This window comes from Phoxinus phoxinus (genome assembly GCF_949152265.1).
Source record: "Phoxinus phoxinus genome assembly, chromosome: 7".
Lineage (NCBI taxonomy): Eukaryota > Metazoa > Chordata > Actinopteri > Cypriniformes > Leuciscidae > Phoxinus > Phoxinus phoxinus.
The window spans coordinates 15,347,687-15,372,847 of NC_136882.1; the positions used below are offsets into that span (position 1 = coordinate 15,347,687).

The 25,161-nt window shown below is 37.6% G+C and overlaps 1 protein-coding gene across 3 annotated transcripts in view; it reads left to right on the plus strand.

The window, feature by feature from the left end:
- Positions 1-25,161, plus strand: part of inpp4aa (inositol polyphosphate-4-phosphatase type I Aa) — a 36,972-nt gene that overhangs the window by 1,560 nt on the left and 10,251 nt on the right. For 2 of the 3 annotated variants that reach the window (XM_079617856.1, XM_079617857.1), the window contains exons 2-12: positions 8,289-8,500; positions 10,713-10,757; positions 11,276-11,394; positions 13,202-13,318; positions 13,400-13,479; positions 13,593-13,701; positions 21,826-21,916; positions 23,084-23,231; positions 23,443-23,573; positions 23,696-23,800; positions 23,883-23,991. In XM_079617856.1, the coding sequence (XP_079473982.1) occupies positions 8,401-8,500; positions 10,713-10,757; positions 11,276-11,394; positions 13,202-13,318; positions 13,400-13,479; positions 13,593-13,701; positions 21,826-21,916; positions 23,084-23,231; positions 23,443-23,573; positions 23,696-23,800; positions 23,883-23,991 (1,154 nt within the window). In that variant the 5' untranslated portion in view covers positions 8,289-8,400. Of the gene's footprint in view, positions 1-8,288; positions 8,501-10,712; positions 10,758-11,275; positions 11,395-13,201; positions 13,319-13,399; positions 13,499-13,592; positions 13,702-21,825; positions 21,917-23,083; positions 23,232-23,442; positions 23,574-23,695; positions 23,801-23,882; positions 23,992-25,161 lie in introns of those variants that run through there. The other variant, XM_079617858.1, reaches the window with a different exon arrangement.

The following is a 25,161-nucleotide window of genomic DNA, read 5'->3' on the forward strand; positions in this document are numbered from 1 at the left end:
AGAAAGAATGAAAATAAAAAGATGTGTGATAGTGTCACCTTTTATGTTAAAGTACGTATAGTTTTTTCCATTGTAAATACTAGAGCCTCAGGGCTGTCTCCTTCCTCAAAACTTTTTCTAGTTGTTCCTATATATAGGATTGTCATTTTCAATTGTGACCTGCTCTTGTTGTTACGTCTAAAGGTTCACTGTTCTTTAATATTCTCAGTACCTGGATTAATGGCACTATTGATTGTTGGATATGCCAAAGACTCACATGCTGTACTTATGCAACAGTTCACAAAAGCCTTCCAGTGAGAGATCTGGGTTGCTAATGCAAAGATTAGTTTCTCAATCCTATAGCCTACTTAGTGGATTCACTAGTGAATTATTTATTTATTTATTTATTTTGCTGTGTGAAAAGGGTGTACATTTATGATTGATCTGAGAAGAAAAATTCTATAGAAAATGAAAACTGTTAATGAAAAGCCTGGCGCTTTGTTTCTGTTTGATATATCATTCAGGTTAATAGTTTATTTCCCCATTTCTAAAATTAAAATTAAAATAAGAATTATCCAAGAGGTAGCCTCTCACTGACCTTTACAGAGACAACTGTTGTGTAGTTTTATAACAAATTATAATTGTTCCCCCTAGTCTGACCTCACGATGGTCCATGAACCTAAAGTTCATGGATATTCTATTGGCAAGACAATTGCTGCCAATAACAGGTGTTTTCCTGTTATGCCAATTCATGCTTGAAACACAAAAACAGAACATGTGTTACTATATGTCTCCTGTCTGCCCTTCTGCACTTGTTAAGATTTCTTCACACCATTCAGCTGTGAGCCATGAGACAGACACTGGCGGATTGGGTGGTCATTCTTAAGAGAAGCAGAATTTTCCTCAGCCTGATGGAATGATGTAAGGTCTAGAGATGAAAGGAGAGCATGGATAGCCTAATCATATTTTCACCCAGACGATGACTCATCACTAAAAGGAAATTGCTGTTCATTATGATTGTGACAGCTTTAATTACACAGTTTGATATGAATCCAATCAAAACGGAGATAAAATGGCAAAGCTTCTTCTTTGATTATTTGGCCTACAGAATTTAGGGTTGACTTTTTATTTTTAGTCTTCGCTTGAATTAACTTATTAGAGACTGAAAGGTATAGTTCACCCAAAAATGAAATGAAAACGAATTATTTGCTCCAGTCCTAATAATTTGACTGCCATGTCATATTAGTTTATTGCACACATGAGAACCACTAGCATTTGGCAATGATGTCAAACATGGCACATAAGGTTGGGGCTCAAAATTCAGATTTAAATTTTTGTCTGTTAAATATATATAATATTCAGAGTTCAGAAGACTTATGCGTGAGTCATATGGACTACTTTAATGGTGTTTTGGAGCTTGACATTTCACTATGGCCATGTTCAGACTGCCAGAAAAAAAGCAGATTTTTGCATATCCTGATTTCCCCCCCAAATCTGATTCAAAAACCACATTATGGAGGTGGTTTGAAATGCGATTCCAATCAGATCTTTACAGGTGCATCTCAGTCTAGATGATCTGGCTGCTCAAATTGAATTTCAAACTGTCTTTTGCGTGCGTCACTCTTAACACAGCACACAACAAGCGTCAAAACTGGTGGTTAAAATGGTCCAAAGATTTTGGCATTTTCCTGTGCGATGAAGATCTGCACCTTATTTGGAGATTGAGAGGATGCACCTCCATTTTTCCTGCATCCGTTTTGAAAGCCTCGTCACATATAGGTTACGTGGGTATTCCTACGTCATTACCAAAGCAACCCATGCAGACAGGTTGGTTATCTCTGGAGTCTGGACACACAAATCTTATTTGATCACTTACAATTGCAATTATTAGTGCTGACATTCTGAGTTAAAAGAAAAATCTGATTTTCCTGCAGTCACTCTGCACATTGCCTAAGAACTGTTTTTGTATGGCAAAGAGCTGTGTAAAGATTCTTCAAAATATTTTTTTTTTCATGCCCCATCATGTAGGCTAAATAACAAAAGCATACAGGTTTGAATTGGCATAAGGGTGATTAGATATTAACAGAATTTTAATTTTGGATGAAATATTCCTATTAAAGATGCCATGTTTGATCATATAAAGACTTCGTTCTTCTGTTTGAAAGTTTAGAGATGCACCATTTCATTAAGAAAAGCATCCCTTCTTTTTCTCTGCAAAACAAAAATAGGTAAAAGGCGAAACTTCCAAGCACTATAGTTAAAAAGTTTGGGGCTGGTAAGATTTTTAAATGATATTAAAAGAAGTTTCATCGCTGTGTTTATTTGATCAAACATACAGTAAAAACAGTTATATTGTGAAATATTATTACAATTTAAAACATCTGTTTCTATATTAGCATATTTTGAAATGTAATTTATTCCTGTGATGGCAAAGCTGGATTTTCAGCATCATTATTCCAGTCTTCAGTGTCACATGATCCTTCAGAAATCATTATAATATGCTGATTTGCCGCTCAAGAAACCTTTCTAATTATTATCAGTATTGAAAAGAGTTTCATGCACCTGTGCTGAAAAAAAATATTTAAAACCCCCCCCACAAACCTAACCAAAAACTTTTGTAGTGTACTACTCATGGATTCGTTTATTTATACACAGACCCACATGCAGTGCTGTTCATGCAGAAACATTCTCACGCATGGATTCATTTCCTCTATTATGTTTATCATAAGAACTGTGCATAAATAGAAACAAGGCTCAGTTCTTGGCTTATTTTTTATAATTAATGTTTTCTTTTACAAATAATTTTGTGGCATGGTTTCACATTACATTGCTATGTCAATGATACACACATCAGTATTTGTATAGTCCAGGGCAGAATTTCCACTCAACCCCAAAGCGTCTGCTAGCTTTTTCTAACTTAACCCTGACTAAATGTGTGTAGGCCTCAAGATTCATCTCACTCTAATCTGTGTTTAGACGTGAAAGATGTATACTGTATAAAGCACCTTCACCGACCGTACCGCCTCCTCTGTAGTATTGCCTGCCTCTGTTCCTCTTTTTGTTTCATTTCCAGTTTCCTGTAATGGATTTTGAATACAAAAACATATAGGAGACATGTTCTCTTGATGTGTGAGTTTTTTTTACATCCATGAAGTCCATGAGAGCGTGGTGTGTCCCACAGTCCCAGTTGACAATTTTTTGGTTTCAAGAAGGTGCTCACGAGTGTTTTGCACCACTTTGCACCATGTTGTTGTCAAACCCGCCCCGCACTGGATAAAACCTCTGCATTATGACCCGAGAAACAGCACTGCAACAGAGGTATTGATTATTAGGCCTGAATATGCAGGTCTGTGGCATGTACAGTATACACATCTCTGCTGAGGTAACAGTTTAACCGAAATGCTCTGCTTATTGACAGTCCCAGAAAGCTCAACTGAAGAGAAAGTCACTCACACTTCCTGATTAAGCAAAAGGTCAGGATGTGGTTGTGAGAGGAGGTGGACTGTGTAGCAGACTGAGAACTGACAGTTTAGCACGAGACTGCAACAGATGGTCTGTACTCTGTATGAGTAACTCTTAGGCATAGTTGTGTTTGGTCCATCACCCATTGTTCACGAAAAGAACTGTTTTCAATCAGGTCTTGATGTGTGTAAGTGGTTTGAGCTGAATAAATTGCACAAAATTGTCCAGAAGAGAAATTAATATCACTCATCAGATCGTTGAATACTGAAACGTGAGTTGTCTTTGTCCCAGCATCATGTGCACAACTGACACAAGCAATGTGCCGTGATGAGCCAGAAATAAATTGCACTCCCTTTATTATTATCTACGTCCTCCGAAGTGTCCATGACATTTAGCTTTCAGTTGACGGACACCTGTCTCTATTTGTGACGCTGCACAGCTATTCCTGCCACTTTATTTTCTGTCTGAAATGTAATATTTTTTCCTATAAACATAAAATGGTATTTATTTAATCATGAATTATTATTTTTTATTACAATAGGCCTATATTTAAAAAAAAATCGGGATACGATTTATTCAAGTTTTTGAATTAAGTATCTTATGCTCACCAAGGCTGCATTTATTTGATAAAAAAATACAAATAATTCAAAACATCACTGGTCCTGTCCAGTATAGACAGGGTGTTAATGGTAATGCCATGTGGAAATACTTTCACGTGGCTCTGTTTTTTAATCAATGGCTTCTTCTGTACCACTCTCCTGCACAAAGCTCAAGATATGGCTGACCTGTGCTCTAATTCCCTTTAAAGTGGGCTTCTCTGTGACTTCTCTCACAAGTCATCTCACTTTTACACAAAGAGCGAGAAATGACTTCTTTGAAGCAGTGTTGGTTGTAACTTCCACTTCCTGATAATTGAACCAACAGTGCTCACTGGGGCATCCAAACACTGTTTATGCTCAGTCAGATCTGATGTAAACGTTTTCTTTAACAAACGCCAAGCCACATATCGCCTGTGGTTTACTCATCATTATGATTAAATCGTAAAGGGTCTGTATTTGTTGAATTACATTTTTCACTACAGCGGTATGTACATACTTTATAGCAAATACACAACACACACATTCAGCGTAAAGTTATACCCCATGAGTTGTGTGATAGAAATATTTTATGTAATGGGTATTTTCAACATTAAATGTACAGACAGAGAAATGCAGACTAAGGATGCTCAGGTCAAAGACCATATAGTTACTAAAAGCCATACTTACCCCCAAAGTGCTTAACACGGTAGAACTGACTGTCATGTGATTAGCTTAGATCATTAAACCAATCACCAGAACAAATCACAGTGAAGAAGACTTGAGTGACATTGATTTTTACTCAACTGTATTTATTTTATATGTATGCCTACATGTATCTTACTATTCAGGAGACTCACTTGGTTGTTCTGACCAGTGATTTCCTGGCCGTGAATAAAACCTAATTTCTGCAAATAACAATTTAGAAGTCGTGTCAGATATACGCTGCGCAGCTGAGGAATAGAAGTACTAAAGATTCTACGCTCAAAAGACAACAAAAGAAAAGCCTCAAGTGTGTTCGAGGTAGTGATAGCTTCTTGACGGGACGCCATCAACATAGTTCATGAAAGTATTGTATTGTAAGTATTCAGGGAATTACATCGAGATACTGTGGTAAGAAGTCAGATTTAGTACCGGTAGGTTATATTCGTATTGAGAATTTCCACGACAGTTGCATCCTAATTGAGCCATAACAATAGGTTGTTTGCACGGTGGTCATTTCTTATTTTGGTGAAAAATTCATGTGAAAGAGAATCCCCGCTACCACTGTGGTCTGTAAGACTTTAAAATGTTATTGAAAAAAGTCTCGTATGCTCATAAAAATCTTTACTGGGGATTATTATGAGATTAATAGGGATTAGGGTTGTCAAAGCACCAAAGCACCACTAGTCTGCACTATGTACCAGAGCAGAAACTGGCCCTACTTTAAAAGTATTTGTCCCATTTTTGTCTCATCCGTTTCTGATTCAGAACACATTTCCCTTTATAACTATAGGCTAACTAAGGCTGTCAATCTCAAGCGCAAGCTCTCTGAATTCTGGAACTTACTGATTAGCACCTCTGATAGGCCATTGTATTGCGCTCACATGCTCAACAGATTTGATTGTGATTGGATACAATGCTCAACGCTTGTAAAAAACATGCTGTAAATAGAAACCTTTACACAAACACGAACGATAACGTTTGAAAGCAGCGTCTATCAGCGGGTACCGAACATACCCGGTACTCAGTCGGTACTACCAGTACTGCTAATACTGCAGAAAGGCTGGTACCGTCAACTAACTGGTACTGGTAGTGGTAGTACCGGTACGTTTGACAACACTAAGGATTATTTAATAAGAATGTCTTTTACTTTTGATCAATTTGATGCTTCCTTACTGAATAAAAGTACTGCATTCATTTCTTAAAAAAACATCTTACTGACCTCAAACATTTGAAAGGTAGTGTGTAATTGAAAGAATAACCTCATTATGATTTAACCTCAATCTTTTGTTGAAAATCATCATCACCAAGTTCCATTCTTCACTCCATAAACCTGTCTTTTCATATTGTAAGTGGAAGAGGCAGCAGCGCGTCTCTGTTAAAAGTGTTTGTTGTGCTGTGAGTGATTCAGATGAGTGACTACAGCAAGAGCCTCAGGGTGAGAGAGATTAATTAGCATCAACAAACTTCTCAACATATTCACTGTCATCTGTTTTTCAATGTATTTCCATATTATCATTATCCATTTGGCCTAACTACTTTTTAGACATAACCTAAACATGCATGAAGTCTGAATGAGGCTTGAGAATGAAAGTGCTGAGATGGGGGGTCACTATGCGTGAAATGTCAATGCTAATGAGTGTCTGAGGTAATTATCAATCCTTCTGCCACAGTTTATGGAGGCGGGAGATGACTATTCTGATGATGTCCATTTCTATTCTTGATTGCTGTTAACACATTATGATAAATGTGTTGTTCATTGTGATTAGTTAGGCTGTGTGGTGGACTATAACAGGCAGATGGATGGCTGGTGGGTTGTTGGATGCGTATGAATCAGCCGTCCACCCCTTCAGCCCCAGACTGCAGCCACACTACCTGCTGTTTTGCCTACGCCACAGCCCAAAACCCTCCATCCGCCACTGATGTAGCGTATTTGCATCCTCATCCATCTTCTCTCCCCCCACCTCTATGTCAGGATTCAATTGGGTTATTCAGTCCCAGCATAGTTAAAGTTTTCTGCATTATTTGCAGCTAAAGACTCAGAATGGGAAGTTGCACCACGAATAATTGCGTACAGCTATTTTTGTCGAACTTATTTTGTATGTGTGTTAACGCTTAGTTGATTTGCATAATTGCTTTAGTGAACTGGATACTAAAACAGCGTATAGAGCAAATAAATATCACTATCACGTCCACTGTGCCCTGGTTCATTCTTAGTGATACTGTTACTAAGTCTGAAATACTTGCAACCTTATTTTCAGGTTTTGGTGATATATATATAATCCTTCACTATGTCTCATATTCTTTATCTAGGGCAAAGTCGCCAGCGCTGATTAATTTTATGAAGGGATGCATAATAGTAACAGTCATATCAGCATCAGCTGAAAACATAATATAAAAGTATTTTAAGTTACCGGTACTTATAATACTAATAAAATGACATTCAAAGCTTGTAAGATATTTATTTTATTTATATTTTAAATCAGTGGCACACAGGAATTTTGTTTATTTATTCTATATTATATTTGTGATAGTTATATTGTCCATTTTACTCTTAGAAATGAAAGCTGGAGTGTTTTTAAACAAAGTATATTATGCTCACCAAGGCTGAATTTATCAAAAATACAGTAATATTGTGGAATATTATTAAGCTACAATTTAAAATACTTTTTGTTTTAATACATTTTAAAATGTCATTTATTTCTGTGATGGCAAAGTCAACTTTTCAACAGCCATTCAGTGTCACACAATCCTTCAGAAATTATTCTAACATACTTATTTGAAGCTCAACATTTCTTATTATAAACAATGCTGAACATATTTTAATATTTTTTTGTGGAAACCATGATCCAATCAAATGTTTGGAGTAGTAAATTAATACTTTTATTCAGCAGCCAGTGATACATTAAATTGATCAAAAGTGACATTAAACTGATTAAAGACATTTATAAATGTTAGAAAATGTTTTGATTTCAAATAAATGCTGTTCTTTTTAACTTTCTATTCATCAGAAATCCTGAAAATTGTATCATGATTTTCACAAAAATAGTTTTTAATATTGATAATAACAACCATTAATAATACTTAAGTCCCTATTACAATTGATAATAATTGAGTACCAAATCAGCTTATCAGAATGATAGGTCATAGGTCTACATTTGTAAAATGGTTGTGAAATTAGGGTGATTGTATTCTGCGTAAGTGATGTTTGGTGTCATTTGAAGCATGTATGATCCTAACTAAGCTATTTCTAAAGTCATGGCCTGAAGCTAACAGCATTCTGTTTGTGAAACATTTCCCTTTAGTCATGAATTATCCAGTCATAAACTTAAAACAATTCTCTGGCACTGACTCTCTCTGATTGCAGGTCTATCATTGTGTTCAATTATAAATGCCCTCCTATGAAACTGCATAAATAATGCAGACATACATAATGTCTTGAGATCAAGGACAAGTCTCATTCTTTAGTTGTCTCAGGTTAACCGCCTCAGGGTTCGCTGGCTCTTTAGTCTCCAGACAGTTGGTGACGCAAATATTGACTTTTTGTCCCCTTTTCTCTTTTACTTTCAGATTCAAAACTTTTAGACTGAAGCAGAGCCCGTGTTACTGGAAAGTACTGTCCCTGCAACATAAAGTGGGACTGTAAGAGGTAATCCTATTGGTCACTGTAGCTGGCGGCAAGATGGCGGGAAGAGAGCGCAGTCCACGCCACAGGCCATGGTCTGTGTACCGAGCCAACACCTTTGACTTGTCATCTGAGATGATGGGTTTAGCGCTAGCAGGTAAACAATTATAAGCTTTTTGGCACTTAACCTTTTGAGGTTTTGGACATTTAACTTTAGCCTGTTCAGCAAGTATACCATAGTGATCTAAGATAGTATGTCAGTACCACATAATCAGACGTTTTCCACCAAGAAAAGTAGACTACAAAGGACAGTTTAGAATTTGTTTTATGGAATTAAAGTGCTGTAGGGGTTTTAAGCTAAATGCAAGCATTATATTTCCAGAGTTGATCATACAAAAATAACTGGGTTGATCATGTAAAACAAGTCACATCATCGATCATCGGGGTTTAAGGTTATAGCATGCAATGATTATATTAACAGAAATGGGAGATTAATAAACATGCTGAAACAATAAAAACATTTAACATTTAAAACATAAAAAAATAAAAAGTTTATTCCCATTATTCCTCTGGCAAAGCAGCGCACGCTCTTCATTAAGATCTCACGATCACAGCTGTGATTGTACAGGCGATCGCCTCGTTCAGATAATGTTGCACAATTAAAATGAAAAATGACACACACAGTATCATGTAAGTCTAAATAAACTGTTTTAAATATTGACATTTATTGTAAGGTTCAAATAAATGTAATTTATTGTCTAAACTGCGTCTGGCCATATTTTCTGACAGCCATGTGGGGAGACTGGGCGGGGATTTCTATGACGTCCACCTGTGAATGCAGACACGATGTCTGGATTGCGTTTACATTACACTGAGATCCGATCACAATGCGTCCTCGACTACCTCCGAAACTGGACACGCTGATCGATCAGATAACATTCCGATCAGAAGCGTGTTTACACTTGTCTTTTCAATGTGTATGTGGACAACATTCAGATAGGCTACAGGTCGCATGTTAATGCCAAGTGTAAACGCAGCCTGAGGGAGAACACAGGGTATATATACAGGTGCTGGTCATAAAATTAGAATATCATCAATAAAAGTTGATTTATTTCAAGAATTCAACTTAACAGGTGAAACTAATATATTATATAGACTCATTACATGCAAAGTGAGATATTTCAAGATATTTGATGATTATGGCTAACAGCTTATGAAATCCACGAAATCAAAATCCCAGAAAATTAGAATATTACATGAAATCACACAGTAATTAGTTACACAGTAATACCATGGTCATTGAACCAGGTTTTGGCTCTTTTGGCAGTGTGGGCAGGTGCAAATCCTGCTGGAAAATGAAGGAAGCATGAAGTGCTCTGAAAATGTCCTGGTAGACGGCTGCATTGACTCTGGATTTAATAAAGCACAGTGGACCAAAGTCCTCTTTTCTGATGAGACCAAGGTCCCAGAGTCTGGAGGAAGAGAGGAGAGGCACACAATCCAAGATGCTTGAAGTCGAGTGTGAAGTTTCCACAGTCTGTGTTGGTTTGGGGAGCCATGTCATCGGCTGGAGTTGCAAATGAGATGCAAAATTTGCTCTCATCAGAAAAGAGGACTTTGGTCCACTGTGCTTTATTAAATCCAGAGTCAATGCAGCCGTCTACCAGGACATTTTCAGAGCACTTCATGCTTCCTTCATTTTCCAGCAGGATTTGCACCTGCCCACACTGCCAAAAGAGCCAAAACCTGGTTCAATGACCATGGTATTACTGTGTAATTACTGTGTGATTTCATGTAATATTCTTATTTTCTGGGATTTTGATTTCATGGGTTTCATAAGCTGTAAGCCATAATCATCAAATATCTTGAAATATCTCACTTTGCATGTAATGAGTCTATATAATATATTAGTTTCTCCTGTTAAGTTGAATTCTTTAAAAAATAAATATACTTTTTGATGATATTCTAATTGTATGACCAGCACCTGTACATGAGACAAACAAAGGAAGTCGGTAACCATGGAAACAAAGCAAAGGAGTGGAGTGAAACTGAACAAATGCAAACAGAAAGTCAATGTAACAAACTGCAATGTAACAACATGATCCTCTGAGGTAATAATTACACAGATGCTCTAAATACCTTAAAGAGGCCTGACCTTCAAGTTGTTCTAAACCTGTATGATGTTTTTTCTTCTTCTGTGGAACAAGATATTTAGAAGAATGTTGGCAACTAAACTGGCTTGGTTACCATTGACTTTAATTTAAAATCAATTAAATGTTTTTTTTATATATATATATATAAAATAAATAATTTGCTAACAAACTAATAAAAAGACTATGGAAATTCTGTGTTGTTTCACATGTGTTTAGGAAACAGTCAGGATCCTGATGAGCCAGTGCTTGAGTTCAGTCTGGGTGAGTAGTCCAGTCAATCTTAAAGTGATTACGGTGCAGCGTTACCAAAGTGAAGTTCTTAAGCTGCTGATGCAGATATCCACTCTTTCAGGAGATGTGTGTGTACACCTGCATCCAGTGAGGAGTCCATCTCCTCATATTCTTCCTACTATTTGTGTAGGAAATAAACTGTTTATCAGTCATACCCTCTTAGTTCACATGCTATAAACATTCATGCAGCTTATTGACGGGCTGCAAAATCAAATATTTCCATTGTGCTACTGGGATTTGTCTGATTTTAGCAGTACTCTCTGACAGTTATATAATTTTTTCCATGATAAAACATCATGTAGATTATAATTAGCCACCTAGAGTTATTTGACATTTTTATGTGCCGTATTTCACTGTTCATCGCAAGGCTCGTGTCAGATAGTTGCTCACACAGTCTGGTTTGTAATGCTACTGTGAGTAAAATCCCAACTAAATCACTTCCCTTCTTTAATGATTAACTTCCTGAATTGTTGTCCTTCTTTTGCCAGCATGCAGTGAGCTGGTCACTCCATCACTGGACCGTAAGCCCAGTGGCTTTGTAGCAGTGAGTTGCACCACCCCTCCACAGGCATTTTGGACCAAACATGCACAGACTGAAATTATAGAGGTGAGGATGGATACATGGAGACATGCTTGAAAAACTACCATGATATACCTTGTTTTTATTCTTTGGATTTTATTTCAAACAATATGACATGGTATGACCATCTGATTTACATGTTAGTCAGATGGCTTATTTCTGTCCGAGTGAGTGGTTCTCAACCAGAATACGCTGAAATACATTTTAAATGCAATCTTACTAAGACATTATTGGGAGATATATGCTGCATCTGAAATTGCATAATGTATGGTAGTTACTACATTTGATTTAAACCTTGCTTTAGGACTTTTAAACTAGTATGTTCTGTATAGTATGAGTGTGTGTAGTATGAATGAAATTCAGACGTACTACATCCATCATGTTGTCACTGTCATGTGACCTGCAGCATCAGTTGCGTTATTCACAAATCCTTTCCCCGCGGCCTCATGGGATAGTAAATTATGCATCGGTTATCCGGGTACCTTTCGTCTACTTTTTTATGAATACAATGTATTCAGACATATTAATCTGCTCACATACACTGTAAAAAAATTACATCCCCAAGTCAAAATGTTCTAGTGACTGATAACATCTAAATTTTTCAATTAGTCTGACAAATTATTTCTCATTGAGCCAATGTTAACAGACTATTGCAACAATTAATTCAATTTATTTTACAGAATTTCAATTGGGCCAATTAAAAAATGTAGATGTGACCAGTCACTGGAATATTTTGACTTGGAGAGGTTACATTTTTTTTTTTCAGTGTAATGTTTTCAGTGACAATTTGTTTATTTAAGTAGTTTGTTATACTGTAATAAATATCATTGATTTACATTACAAAGTTATCAGAATTTCATCTTACTTTTTGGTCTTATAAATATCAGCAACTTCTGCCGAACTGTATATTTTTGCACAATTTGGGCCTCTAAATAAAACAGGTGTTTTCCTCCTCAAGTATGAGCTCCATATTCCCCTATATCATACTATATGACCCATAAAAGTCATGTATCAAATATGATACTCAATAAAAAACACTTCTTTTTTTTTTTTTTTTTTTTTTTTCAAAAACCTTTTTGATTGAAAAGTTGATTTATACTATTTAAAACAATTTCTGACTATAATTTCTTATGTCAGGCTTTACAAGGTTAAGATAATCTAATGGTTATGGTTACACTTTATTTTAAGGTGTCCTTCTTCTTACTGTGCAATTATGCATTGAAGTACTAAGTAATAATAGCTAACTATATGTAGTTACTTTAGGGTTAGGGTTTGGTTTATGGTTAGTTCGAACAAACTGAAAGATCATGTGTATTTTCAGTCATCTTTAGTCAAATGCATTTACATTGTGACTGTGCCTCAGAATGCAGTCAACTCTGTCTGTGTCTGTAAAGGTGTGAATAAAATGGCCCATAGAAACTGATAGGTGTGAATGACAAGGAAACAGTGTTACTCAGAGAAGATTGCAGGGTAGATCAATTTAATGTAGCAGTTCACTATTATTTGTAGCCCTTTCATATTCATGTATAAAATGCTGTCTCACAGACAGGACTTTGGGTTATGATTCTTTGAAGGATGGCATGCTAAGATCGCTGCTGAAGAACTGCTACACTACAAACCTTCAATACATTCTTCCCCCTCAAGAACTCTGGTCAAAAATGAGAGAAATCAAATACATTGGCAAGCCCCCAAACAAACGCTCAGCCAAATATAGAGAAATCGAACAAAACCAAATAAAAAGCTCGGTATTATCACTAGGATATTTGCTGTTAAAATCGGCCCTATAAAGCCTGAAAGTATCAGATTTAGCATTTCCTACTTTATTTTTTCTCAGGGCACCAGCAATCCAATCTTCTTGAGCAGCATTGCCTTCTTCCAGGACTCTCTGATTACCCAGCAGACTCAAATCAAGCTGTCTGTCTACGATGTGAAGGACCGCTCACAGGGGACTGTAAGACCGAAAAAAACATTATTCTTAACATTCTGCATTGTTTTGCTCAGCCTCATAAACTTGAGTCTCTCTTTTTATCAGATGTACCTGCTCGGTTCGGCTATGTTTACAGTAAAAGAGCTGCTTCAAGACAAACACCACAGGCTCCACCTCACACTGCGGTATGTGAGATCCATATAGGTACAAAGCCAATATGTAATCCCATAGCATAACATTAGTAGGAATTCCAGGAAATGTAGTCTGACAGGTATTTGTGTGCGTTTCGCTGGCTCAGATCAGCAGAGAGCGAGCGGATGGGTAACATCACCATCATCGCATGGCAGATGGAGGAGAGGAGAGACCAGCGAGCTCCTCTGGCACGTTCAGACACAGTGAACGGCAGGGTGAGTGCTTGCGTACACTGTTCTTCACACTATACATTAGTGGTCTTATATTGATGTGAGCTTTCAAGTGGCCGGTGTCCAAAGTCCATATTTAAAGAGCAGGGTGGCTGATGGCTGATTTGATAATTATATATATGTCCATTAGCAAGACTTTCAGTAGTTTTTTACTGGTCTCATGAAGGTTATTTAAAACTATTAAAATATTATTTTAATTAAAATAAAACTGAAATAAAATACACATATTAGATAAAAACTGAAACAAAAAGTTGAAATAAACTAAAATATTAATACTAAAATTAAGATAAAGTTAAATAAATGTATATATATATATATAAAAAGGGCCAAAGCACCTAAAAGAATTACTAAAACTAAAAAGTTAAAACTGAAATTCGAAAACAGAGGCTAATTGAAAATAGTAATAAATATAATAGTACTTGTAAGAGCCATTATGCTCTATTTAAATGTCTGTTGTAGTTCCACTGGGGAACACTGGGTGGAGTGTGCATTTACTTGGTATATAGGTAACCAGAGAGCAAGAGAGGCCAGGTGTAATTAATGAGGGAAGCAGACAATTTTTGACTGTGTCAAGATCATGTAATGACATGCAAACTGGTGTATTACAATGTGTTGGAGCATCAGAAAAGAGACAAATAAAATAGATAAATGCAGTACTGGACTGGAAGCGTCTTGTTTGGAGTCACGCGTCAGATAGCCCTACAAGCACCTCTACGCGACAAGATGGTAAATGTCGCTACATTTTGTCAAAAATTGCTTCTTTGTGGATTATCACGCATCGCTTTGGAACTTTTTGAAGGACTAATCACTGGATTCCACTGTGGATTTGGATATAATTGGATGTAGGAATCAAAGACCAGTCGCGACGAAGCGAGCGAATTAATTAAGGTATGTGTAGCGCTACCTTATGAAGGAATCTGTGTGCACACATTTAATAGTGTAAATCCAATGCATTGGTTGCTGAAGTAAAGTTACTGACAAGGTAAATGAATTTAACACTCTGTGAAAATGAGTGTAAGTAATTGTGGTGAAGATTTAAAGGCTGCTGGTAAACAAACAGAGACTAATGTGCCAATTGAGAAGGTTGAAATGGTGTCTGTGAAAGAAAAACGGTGCATTAAACTTACTCCAAAGGCATTACTGGAAAAACTGGAAACGTTGCAGAAAACAAGAAAGAATAAAGTAAATAAAGCAAAAAACTTGATGGTTATCATGAGAGAATTTATGTCTAACCGAGAGTATGAAAAGGAAGTGCAATGTTCTTTTGAGAAATTCATTAAATTGTGTGATGAAGCAAAAGAAATGCACACTTCTGTGATGGTTCTTTTGCCCAATGAAGAAAAGGAAAAACATCAAACATGGTTCAATGGAAAGATGTTAATTTACAATGGTTTTAAGGATGATGTTCAAAAATGGTTGAGGACTAAAAGCCAAGTTTCATGTTCTGGTGTTGATGACAATGCTTATCAAGATGACGTTGAACCAAATGATAGTGTTTCAAACGTTCCCTCACGAGTATCAAATAAACCATCCAGTAGGAAAGGTTCTAGCAGTGTGCGTACTGGGAGATCTTCTGCTTCTTCAGTACGAATTATAGCAGAGGCAGAAAAGGCTGCATTAATTGCACGTGCAACTGCTTTAAGGGAGAAGCATGCTTTGGAGGTACAACAGGAACAACTGAGGCAAAGACAGGAGCAAATGGATATCGTTGCAGAAATCGCAGCTGCTACTGCTAAAATTGCCGTTTTAAATAATTCTGACAACCAGCATCCTAAAACCTTTTCTGATGATATGAATGCATATTATGATAAAGGAACTGCAATGAGGGGTAAAGAAGTTACTCTTAACCCTCATGCTGAGGAATATATGCCAATGAATTGTTCCCAGCAAGCAAGTTCAAGGAATTTGATTCAGCAAACTCACAGTGCACTACAATCTGATCTTCATTCTGTGTCACAAATGCAAACATCAAATGTAAGGCAGAACAGCAATGGACCATCAACTTTAAACATCTGCAGTATTATGCAAAAGCAAAATGAGATTACTGCTCTTCTTGTACAGCAACAACAATCCAGCACACTGCCTCAAAGAGATATTCCTGTGTTTGATGGCAATCCTTTGCAATATAGAACTTTCATCAGAGCATTTGAACATGGAATAGAGGACAAAACCAAAAATAATCAAGATCGCTTGTACTTTTTGGAACAACACACACAAGGTCAACCTAGGGAACTGGTGCGCAGTTGCCAGCACATGGATGCACAAAGAGGATATGTGCAAGCTAAAGCATTGTTAAAGGAACACTTTGGCAATGAGTTCAAAATAGCTTCTGCATATATAGAGAAAGTACTTGGATGGCCTTCTTTAAAATCAGAGGATGTAAGTTCACTGCAGAGTTATGCTCTTTTCTTGCGTGGATGTTGTAATGCAATGGAAGAAATTGAGTACATGGAGGAGCTGGAGAAGCCAAGCAATTTGAAAACGGTCATCATGAAGCTGCCTTACAAATTAAGGGAAAATTGGAGGACTGTTGCTTGTGAGCTATTGGAAAGGCACAAACGAAGGGCACGGTTCAGAGATATTGTAACATTTGTGGAACGTCAAGTCAAAATGTCATCTGATCCACTTTTTGGTGATATCCAGAGCACTCAAACTGTACAACAGAAACCTCAACCTCGGAATACAATTAGAAACAGCTTTGCAACAACGGTTGTTACTAACAGTAAATCAATTCAGTGTTGTGACTCTGATTTCAGATCAAATTCCCAAGTTGTATGTTTGTACTGCAAACATGATCACTTATTGGAGCAATGTACACAAATGCAAAACAAGACGCATAAGGAAAAACTGAATTTTCTAAAGGAAAAGGGTATTTGCTTTGGCTGTCTTTGTGTTGGACACATGAGCAAAGATTGTGAAAAACGCTTGACTTGCACAGTGTGTGGCCAAATGCATCCGAGTATTCTGCATATTCAACAAAGGGAGAGAATGTGTACTCAAGGACAAAATCATCCATCACTAAGTAGTGCGCTTGTTGACCTTCAAGCATGTGGTCAAACAAGGGCCGGCGATGGAGAATGTGCATTATCAATCGTACCAGTTCAAGTCAAATCCTGTAAAGGACAAAAGGTCATTCAAACTTATGCATTCTTGGATCCTGGTAGTTCTGCCACATTTTGTTCAGAACACCTAATGCACAGTTTGAAATTAAAAGGAAAGAAAATTAATATTCTTTTGAAAACAATGGGCAATCAAAGGTCTGTTAGTAGTTCTATTTTGACTGGATTGGAAGTTTCTAGCCTTCATAATGACATCTTTTACAGTCTTCCGGAAGTCTTCACTCAGGAGAAAATGCCTGTGTCCAAAAATAACATCGTCACTGAAGGGGATTTGGAGAAGTGGCCATACCTGAAAGGTGTTAAGATCCCTCAAATTCCTGCTGATGTGGATTTGCTAATTGGAGCAAATGCTTCCAAGGTAATTGAACCCTGGGAGGTTAAAAACAGTGATGGAGAAGGACCTTATGCAGTTAGAACCCTACTGGGATGGGTTGTGAATGGGCCACTTCAAGGAAGCAAGGACGACAGGAACACAACTGAATGTCCAAATGTTACTGTTAATAGGATTTCTGTATGCAGGCTGGAGGAGATGCTCAATAAACAGTATAACCACGACTTTAATGAGATTGCTTCTGAGAAAAAGGAGATGTCAAGACAAGACCATGCATTTATGGAAAAGGTAAACGGGTCAATTAAGCTTCAGGATGGACACTTCAAATTGAACCTTCCATTCAAAATGGAAAATCCCATGTTGCCAAATAACCTTTGTGTGGCTAAAAAGCGAATAATGGGATTGAAGAGGAAATTGGAAAGAAATAAGACTTTTCATCAAGAATACAAAATTTTCTTGGATGAGGTCATCAATGAAGGTTATGCTGAAAGAGTACCATTGCATCAGTTGAAACAGGATGAAGGGAAAGTTTGGTATATCCCTCACCACGGTGTCCATCACCCCAGGAAGGGAACGTTAAGAGTGGTATTTGACTGTGGAGCTGCTTTCAAGGGTACATCGCTTAATGATCAACTTTTGCAAGGCCCTTATCTGACTAATTCACTTCTGGGAGTTCTGGTGAGGTTTCGACAAGAACCTATTGCATTTATGGCTGATGTGAAAGCAATGTTTCATCAGGTCAAAGTTGCAACAGAGGATACCAATTTTCTTCGTTTCCTGTGGTGGCCAGATGGTGACTTAAAGCAAGAACCTGTGGAATACAGGATGAACGTGCATTTGTTTGGAGCTGTGTCATCCCCGAGTTGTGCTTGTTTTGCACTACGCAGGACAGCTGAAGACAATAAGACCAACTTTCCAGAAAATGTCATTGGCACAATCCAAGCCAACTTCTACATGGATGATTGTCTGAAAAGTGTAGCTTCAGAGGAAGAGGCCATTTTGATGATCAAAGATCTCACAGCGGTTTGTTTAACAGGAGGTTTCCAATTGACCAAATGGGTCAGTAATAGCCGTGCTGTGCTACAAACTGTACCTGAAAAGCACAGAGCACATGGCATAAAAATTATGGATCTGGACAAGGACCAACTACCAATGGAAAGAGCTCTTGGTTTGTTGTGGTGCATTGAATCAGACACTTTCAAGTTTAAAATGACCATCAAAGATAATCCTTGCACCAGACGTGGTGTTCTGTCAATTGTATGCTCGGTATACGATCCTTTAGGATTCCTGGCACCATTCACTCTTACGGCGAAATTTCTTCTGCAAGAGCTGTGTAGGACAAGATGTGGATGGGATGATCCGCTACCCTCAAATCTTCAAAGACAATGGTCGTTATGGTTGGAAGAACTTGGGAGGATTGCAGACTTTAAGGTGGATAGATGTTTAAAGCCCACAGGATTGGACCAATTTACCAACATCCAGTTGCATCATTTTTCTGATGCAAGTACACTTGGATATGGTACTGTAACATATCTTAGGATGGAGACAAACAAGGATGTCCATGTTAGTTTCCTACTTGGCAAATCAAGAGTAGCACCATTGAAGCATGTAACAATTCCACGGCTTGAATTGACAGCTGCTGTACTTGCTGCTCGAGTGGACAAAATGCTGAGGGCAGAGATACAGTTTCCATTGGTGGACTCCGTGTTTTGGACAGATAGTACATCTGTCCTAAAATACATAAAAAATGAGGACAAACGCTTTCTAACCTTTGTGGCCAACAGGATCTCTTCTATAAGAGAAGTTACAAGACCGTCACAGTGGAGATACATATCTACATCGCAAAATCCTGCAGACTGTTGTTCAAGAGGTATGAAAGCAGACCAGTTGTTATCGAGTGAAGAATGGATCAGTGGACCAGATTATCTGTGGAAACCACAGGAAGAGTGGCCAGCACAAATAGTTGATTCTACTCTTAAGGTCGATGATCCTGAGGTAAAAAGGAACATGAGTGTAAACACCACAGGTGTAAATGAAGTACCAAGTGCAACAAACGCCACTCATAGACTGATTACACACTTTTCAGACTGGATGAAGCTGAAAGTTGCTGTTGCCTGGTTTTTGAAGTTAAAGAAAGTTCTGAGGCAATGGAGTCAAAGACGGAAAGAAATCAAACCCTCTTTAGATTCTTTGGGTGTATTGCCATCATCAAAGAGGATGGAGAAGGAGCTTCAAATGCTAACATTCTCAACGATTACACAGAACTTGACTTTGGATGACTTGACTGAAGCAGAAACAGCTATTGTTGCATTTAGTCAACAGCAACAGTTTGGAAAGGAAATTGCTGCTCTATCATCTTTATCTGTTTTAAAGGTAAAACGAGACAGCAAGTTGTATAAGTTGGATCCTGTGTTTCAAGATGGTCTTTTAAGAGTTGGAGGACGTTTGAGGAATGCTGCTATGCCTGAGGAAAGGAAGCATCCTATCATTCTTTCTAAAGATCAGCATATTGCCACACTCATTTTGCGGCATATTCATCAACAATTAGGTCACAGTGGAAGAAATCATATGCTTTCCCAGCTGAGAAAAAAATATTGGATCATTAAAGGTAATGCAGCTGCTAGGAAGATCATATCTAGTTGTGGCCATTGTAGACGTCTTGGAGTTAAGGTTGGTGAACAGAAGATGGCGGATTTGCCGAAAGAGAGACTCATTCCCGACCTTCCTCCATTTACGAACGTAGGAGTGGATTATTTTGGTCCAATAGAGGTTAAAAGAGGACGCTCCATTGTGAAACGGTATGGGGTCATCTTTACTTGCATGGCAAGTAGGGCAGTTCATCTGGAGGTTGCCTATTCCTTGGACACTGATGCATGCATTAACTCTCTACGCAGATTTATTTGCAGACGAGGACAGGTTGTTCATATAAGATCAGACAATGGTACCAATTTTGTTGGAGCAGAAAGAGAGTTAAGAGAAACACTCAGTTCATGGAATAAAAGTAGGATTCAAAAGGCAATGCTTCAGAAAGGTGTCCAGTGGAGTTTCAATCCTCCAGGAGGCTCACATTATGGAGGAGTGTGGGAGCGTGTGATCAGAATGCTCAAGAGAATTTTGAGTTCCATCTTGCATCAGCAAACTTTGGATGATGAAGGATTTCATACCGTGCTATGTGAAATTGAGGCCATTCTAAATGATTGTCCAATAACAAAGCTGTCAGATGATCCTAATGACCTAGAGCCACTTACTCCAAATCACCTTCTTCAAATGAAAGGCAAACCAGTTTTACCACCTGGACTCTTTGACCAATCAGAATTATACAGCAAGAGGAGATGGAAACAGGTCCAATATATGTGCGACTTATTTTGGAGAAAATGGACAAGTGAATACTTGCCTTTGCTTCAAGAGCGACAGAAATGGAACAAAGAAATTAGGAGCTTTGCTCCTGGTGACATTGTTGTCATTGTGGACTCTACAGCCCCACGTGGATCCTGGTTGATGGGACGAGTCTTGGAAGTTTTTCCTGATAAAAATGGACTTGTACGTTCTGTGCGAGTACAAACTAAAACCAATATACTTGAGAGACCTGTGACAAAGCTCTGTCTAATGTATGACAGCCTGGAGAAAAAGAGGGACTGATTGCAAAGACTATAAACTCTAACCAACGGGAGATTGTTTGAATACAGTGTTATACAGTGATGCTTTGGACTTTAATGGCTCTTTGTATTAATATTGTATTGAATTGTAATGTCTACCTGTCATGTACAATTAGGGCCCGGGGTGTAAGAGCCATTATGCTCTATTTAAATGTCTGTTGTAGTTCCACTGGGGAACACTGGGTGGAGTGTGCATTTACTTGGTATATTGGTAACCAGAGAGCAAGAGAGGCCAGGTGTAATTAATGAGGGAAGCAGACAATTTTTGACCGTGTCAAGATCATGTAATGACATGCAAACTGGTGTATTACAATGTGTTGGAGCATCAGAAAAGAGACAAATAAAATAGATAAATGCAGTACTGGACTGGAAGCGTCTTGTTTGGAGTCACGCGTCAGATAGCCCTACAAGCACCTCTACGCGACAAGATGGTAAATGTCGCTACAGTACTGTATATAAATATTTCTAAAATAACACTGGGGACGACACTACTGTTAAAGGGATATTTCCACCAAAAACTTTCGTTCATCTTCGGAACACAAATGAAGATCTTTTTAATGAAATCTGAGAGCTTTCTGTCCCTCCGTTGACAGCTACGCAACTACCACTTTATATAAAAGCCTAAATTAAATCTGTTCATCATATAAAGCGATCGAGTCTCTTCAGAAACTTTTGGACTAAACCGCTCAATTCATATGGATTTTTGATCTTTTTATAAACTTTTATAAACTTGTTGAAGCGTCAGAGTGGTAGTTGCTTAGCTGTCAATGGTGGGACACAAATCTCACAAATTTCATCAAAAACATCTTAATTTGTGTTCTGAAGATGAATGAAAGTCTTGCGGTTTTGGAACGATATGCTGTAAGTGTGAGTAATTAATGACGGAATATTCATTTTTGGGTGGACTATTCCTTTAAGGAGCCATATAAGCCTCTATATTTCATTCTGTAAATCTGTGTCTGATGACAAATCTTCAATATAATTATGTTCATGTTTCTCACAGATGGTGTTACCGGTGGATGAAAGTCTGACCGAATCTATGGGAGTAAAAGCTAAATCTGCCTCCTTATGTAAAGACAGTCTTTTAAAGGCAGGTGAGTGTCTAATTTTGATGTCTATATACTGTACAAAACCTGTGCATTTTTATTTCTTAATTATTGCAGCTACATTCCATCTGGAGGCAGCAGCTTATTTCTAAGTGTGCCCCTCATAACTGAACCAATGGGCCATAGCGTTCACTTCCTGCTGTGAAGATTCATGAATGCCACTGGCATGACAGCTGTGAAAGAGGTTCGGGAAACGGTTCCTGCATCCATTAAAGAAACACAAGAGCAGTTATTTATAGAGTGTTAAATATTGGATGTGAATAGATTATGAAGAGTATCATTAGATTAGGATTCCCTTAAAGAAATACTAGTGCTTTGAGGAAGCAAAATTTTGTTTTATTTAAGTTTAGGCTTTAGTTCTGCACAAGGAAAATGCTGCATTATTTAGCATGTATCTTGTTTGCAGTTTCTGCACGCAAGAATCAATAGTAGTCATGTTGAAGTGTAAATGCAACTATGAATGATTAGATACAATCTACCGTTCAAAAGTTTGGGGATTTTTTTTATTTTAATTACGTTTCTTTTTTTTTATTTAAAGAAGTCTCTTATGTTCACCGAGGCTGGATTTATTTGATAAAAAAAAGAAAGAAAGTAAAAACATAATGTTGTGAAATATTTTTCCCATTTAAAATAAGTGTTATCTATTTTTTTTTAAATATATTTTAAAATGTAATTTATCCATGTGATGGCAAAGCTGAATGTTCAGCATCATTACTCCAGTCTTCAGTGTCACGTGATCCTTCAGAAATCATTCTAATATGCGGATTTGGTGCTCAACAAAACATTTCTCATTATTATCAATGTTGCTTAACATGTATGTGGAAACATCATTTATTTAAAATAGAAATAATTTATGATATAAAAGTCTTCACTATCACTTTTGATCAATTAAATGCATCCTTGCTGAATAAAACTATTAGTGGATGGATGGATGGATGGATTGGTTGGTTGGTTGGTTGGTTGGTTGGTTGGTTGGTTGGTTGGTTGGTTGGTAGATGGATGGATGGATTGAGTGATTGAGTGATTGATTGATTGATTGATTGGATGGATGGATGGATGGATGGATGGATGGATGGATGGATGGATGGATGGATTGATTGATTGATTGATTGATTGATTGATTGATTGATTAGTTGTTTGATTGATTGATTGCAGTGTTTGGAGGCACTATTTCACGGATGTACCGATTTCCCACCACGGATGGAAATCACTTGCGTGTGCTGGAGCAGATGGCAGAGAGCGTGCTTTCCCTGCACATACCGAGACAGTTCGCCAAACTACTGCTGGAGGAAGATGCTGCCAGGTAAACCCAATTCACAGTTAGTGAAAGAATCTTTTGAAGAATCAGTCAAGACTATCATTTGTGCAGGGCATTGCAGTAATGTGGCATTAGCATGTCATTAGCTTTTAACTAATATGTCATTAGCTTTTAACCACACTCAAACACTATGAATGTATATCATATTTTTAAATGAGATTATATTATGTTGTTGCACATTTCTATCTGCACGCAGGGTTTGTGAGCTAGAAGAGTTGGGCGAGTTGTCCCCGTGCTGGGAGAATCTGAGGAGACAGATCATCACTCAGTACCAGACTATCATCCTCACCTATCAGGAGACTCTCAGTAATCTACACGAATACAAGGGTAAGTTTGGTGGCACCTACTCAACCAGAAAGATGTCATGTGTAAAGCCGCTGTCACAGAGGAAGAGATATTTAAAGGTGATTGTATTATTTATCTGATTCCTCTCACCTACGATCCTGCAGGTCCTTCCTTCAAATCTAGCTCTCTGAAAGCAGAGAAAAAACTAGAGTTCATGCCTACAAACCTCCACGTTCAGAGGATGAGAGTGCACGGCGAGTCTGGCTACGGTGAGATGGTCAATGTGTGCATTTCATAACAGACATTCTTCAGTGGAGGGCTGGTCTTTACGTGACGTACATCTTTGAACAGATCGCACATATGACGTGGTGACCACAGGGGCTCCTGCGGCGCATCATCAGGGCTTTAAGGGCAGTGGACTGAGGAAACTCATTCAGAAATTTGAGGAAGCCAAAAAGCAGTAAGATCTTTTATTAAAAATTCTTGGTGAAAAATATTAATCAAATTTTTTGTGTTGCTCTGCTAGGTTTTTGGCTTTTTTTATTGTGTTAAGACCTGTTCACACCAAGGATGATAACAATAAAGATATAGTAGCGCGATAATATAAAACTCTCCTGATATTAGGGTAACAATTCCAGTAGAATCAAATAAAGCATATTTTGTTTCCTTTTGGAGCTTGGAAGGGTTCAGTTTGAGCAGATGTTTTATACCATCATCATCACTGGGGACACCAGAGCTCATTTCCCAGTACATTCAGCATCTGGCTCTTATTCACGATCTCAAACAGCTTCTCAAACTTAAAACTATAAATTTTCAAAATCTTCAAAATCAGTACTTTGATCGCTGACAGCTTCTTTACTAGATCCACCATCAAGTGACAGTGACACTAATATTTGCTCTGCAGTAAATCGCTGAGCCATTTCAAGATTTGCTGATGATACTTCCTATTATTTTGTTTTCTGCCTGCGGTGACTATGAGTGAAACGTCACTTCCTCACTGTGTTTAAGACATTGCCACCTTGTGGAATAAACGTGAATTGCACTTATTCAGTCATCAAAGATTAAATTATTGCTGTGCAGAAAAAATATATACTTAAACTGTTACATACCTCGGCTCTTTAGCAACCTTATACTCTTTTTTTTTTATGGGAAAAAAATATTGTCACTTGATCACTTGATTGGGGAATACTAAGAAGGTCTAACAGGGTTAATAAAAATAAAAAAAAGCTGAGTCCACACCACAACTATAATGATGACATCATAGAGAAACAATATCATTGGAATTATTAATCTGAACTCAGCATTTAAAGTTACAGACGACAAAATTGCAGTGCCTGCTTAGACTTAACAGACCTGTGTCATCCATTTGTGTGGATGCTAATATTGTTATCATTACAGTTATTGTTCTTGGTGTGAACGGGCCTTAATTCTTGTAGTGTGAGGAACTTATAATATATATATTTATATATATGTTGCCGTTTTATTTCACATATAGCGCATTAACTGCGACTGTAATCAGTTGCCCCCATGTTGTTTGCTTTCTGATCCGCCTCACATTTTTTTTATATATTGAAAATGTATTTCACACGTATTACGTGACTGCGATTGTAATCAGTTACCCTTATGTTGT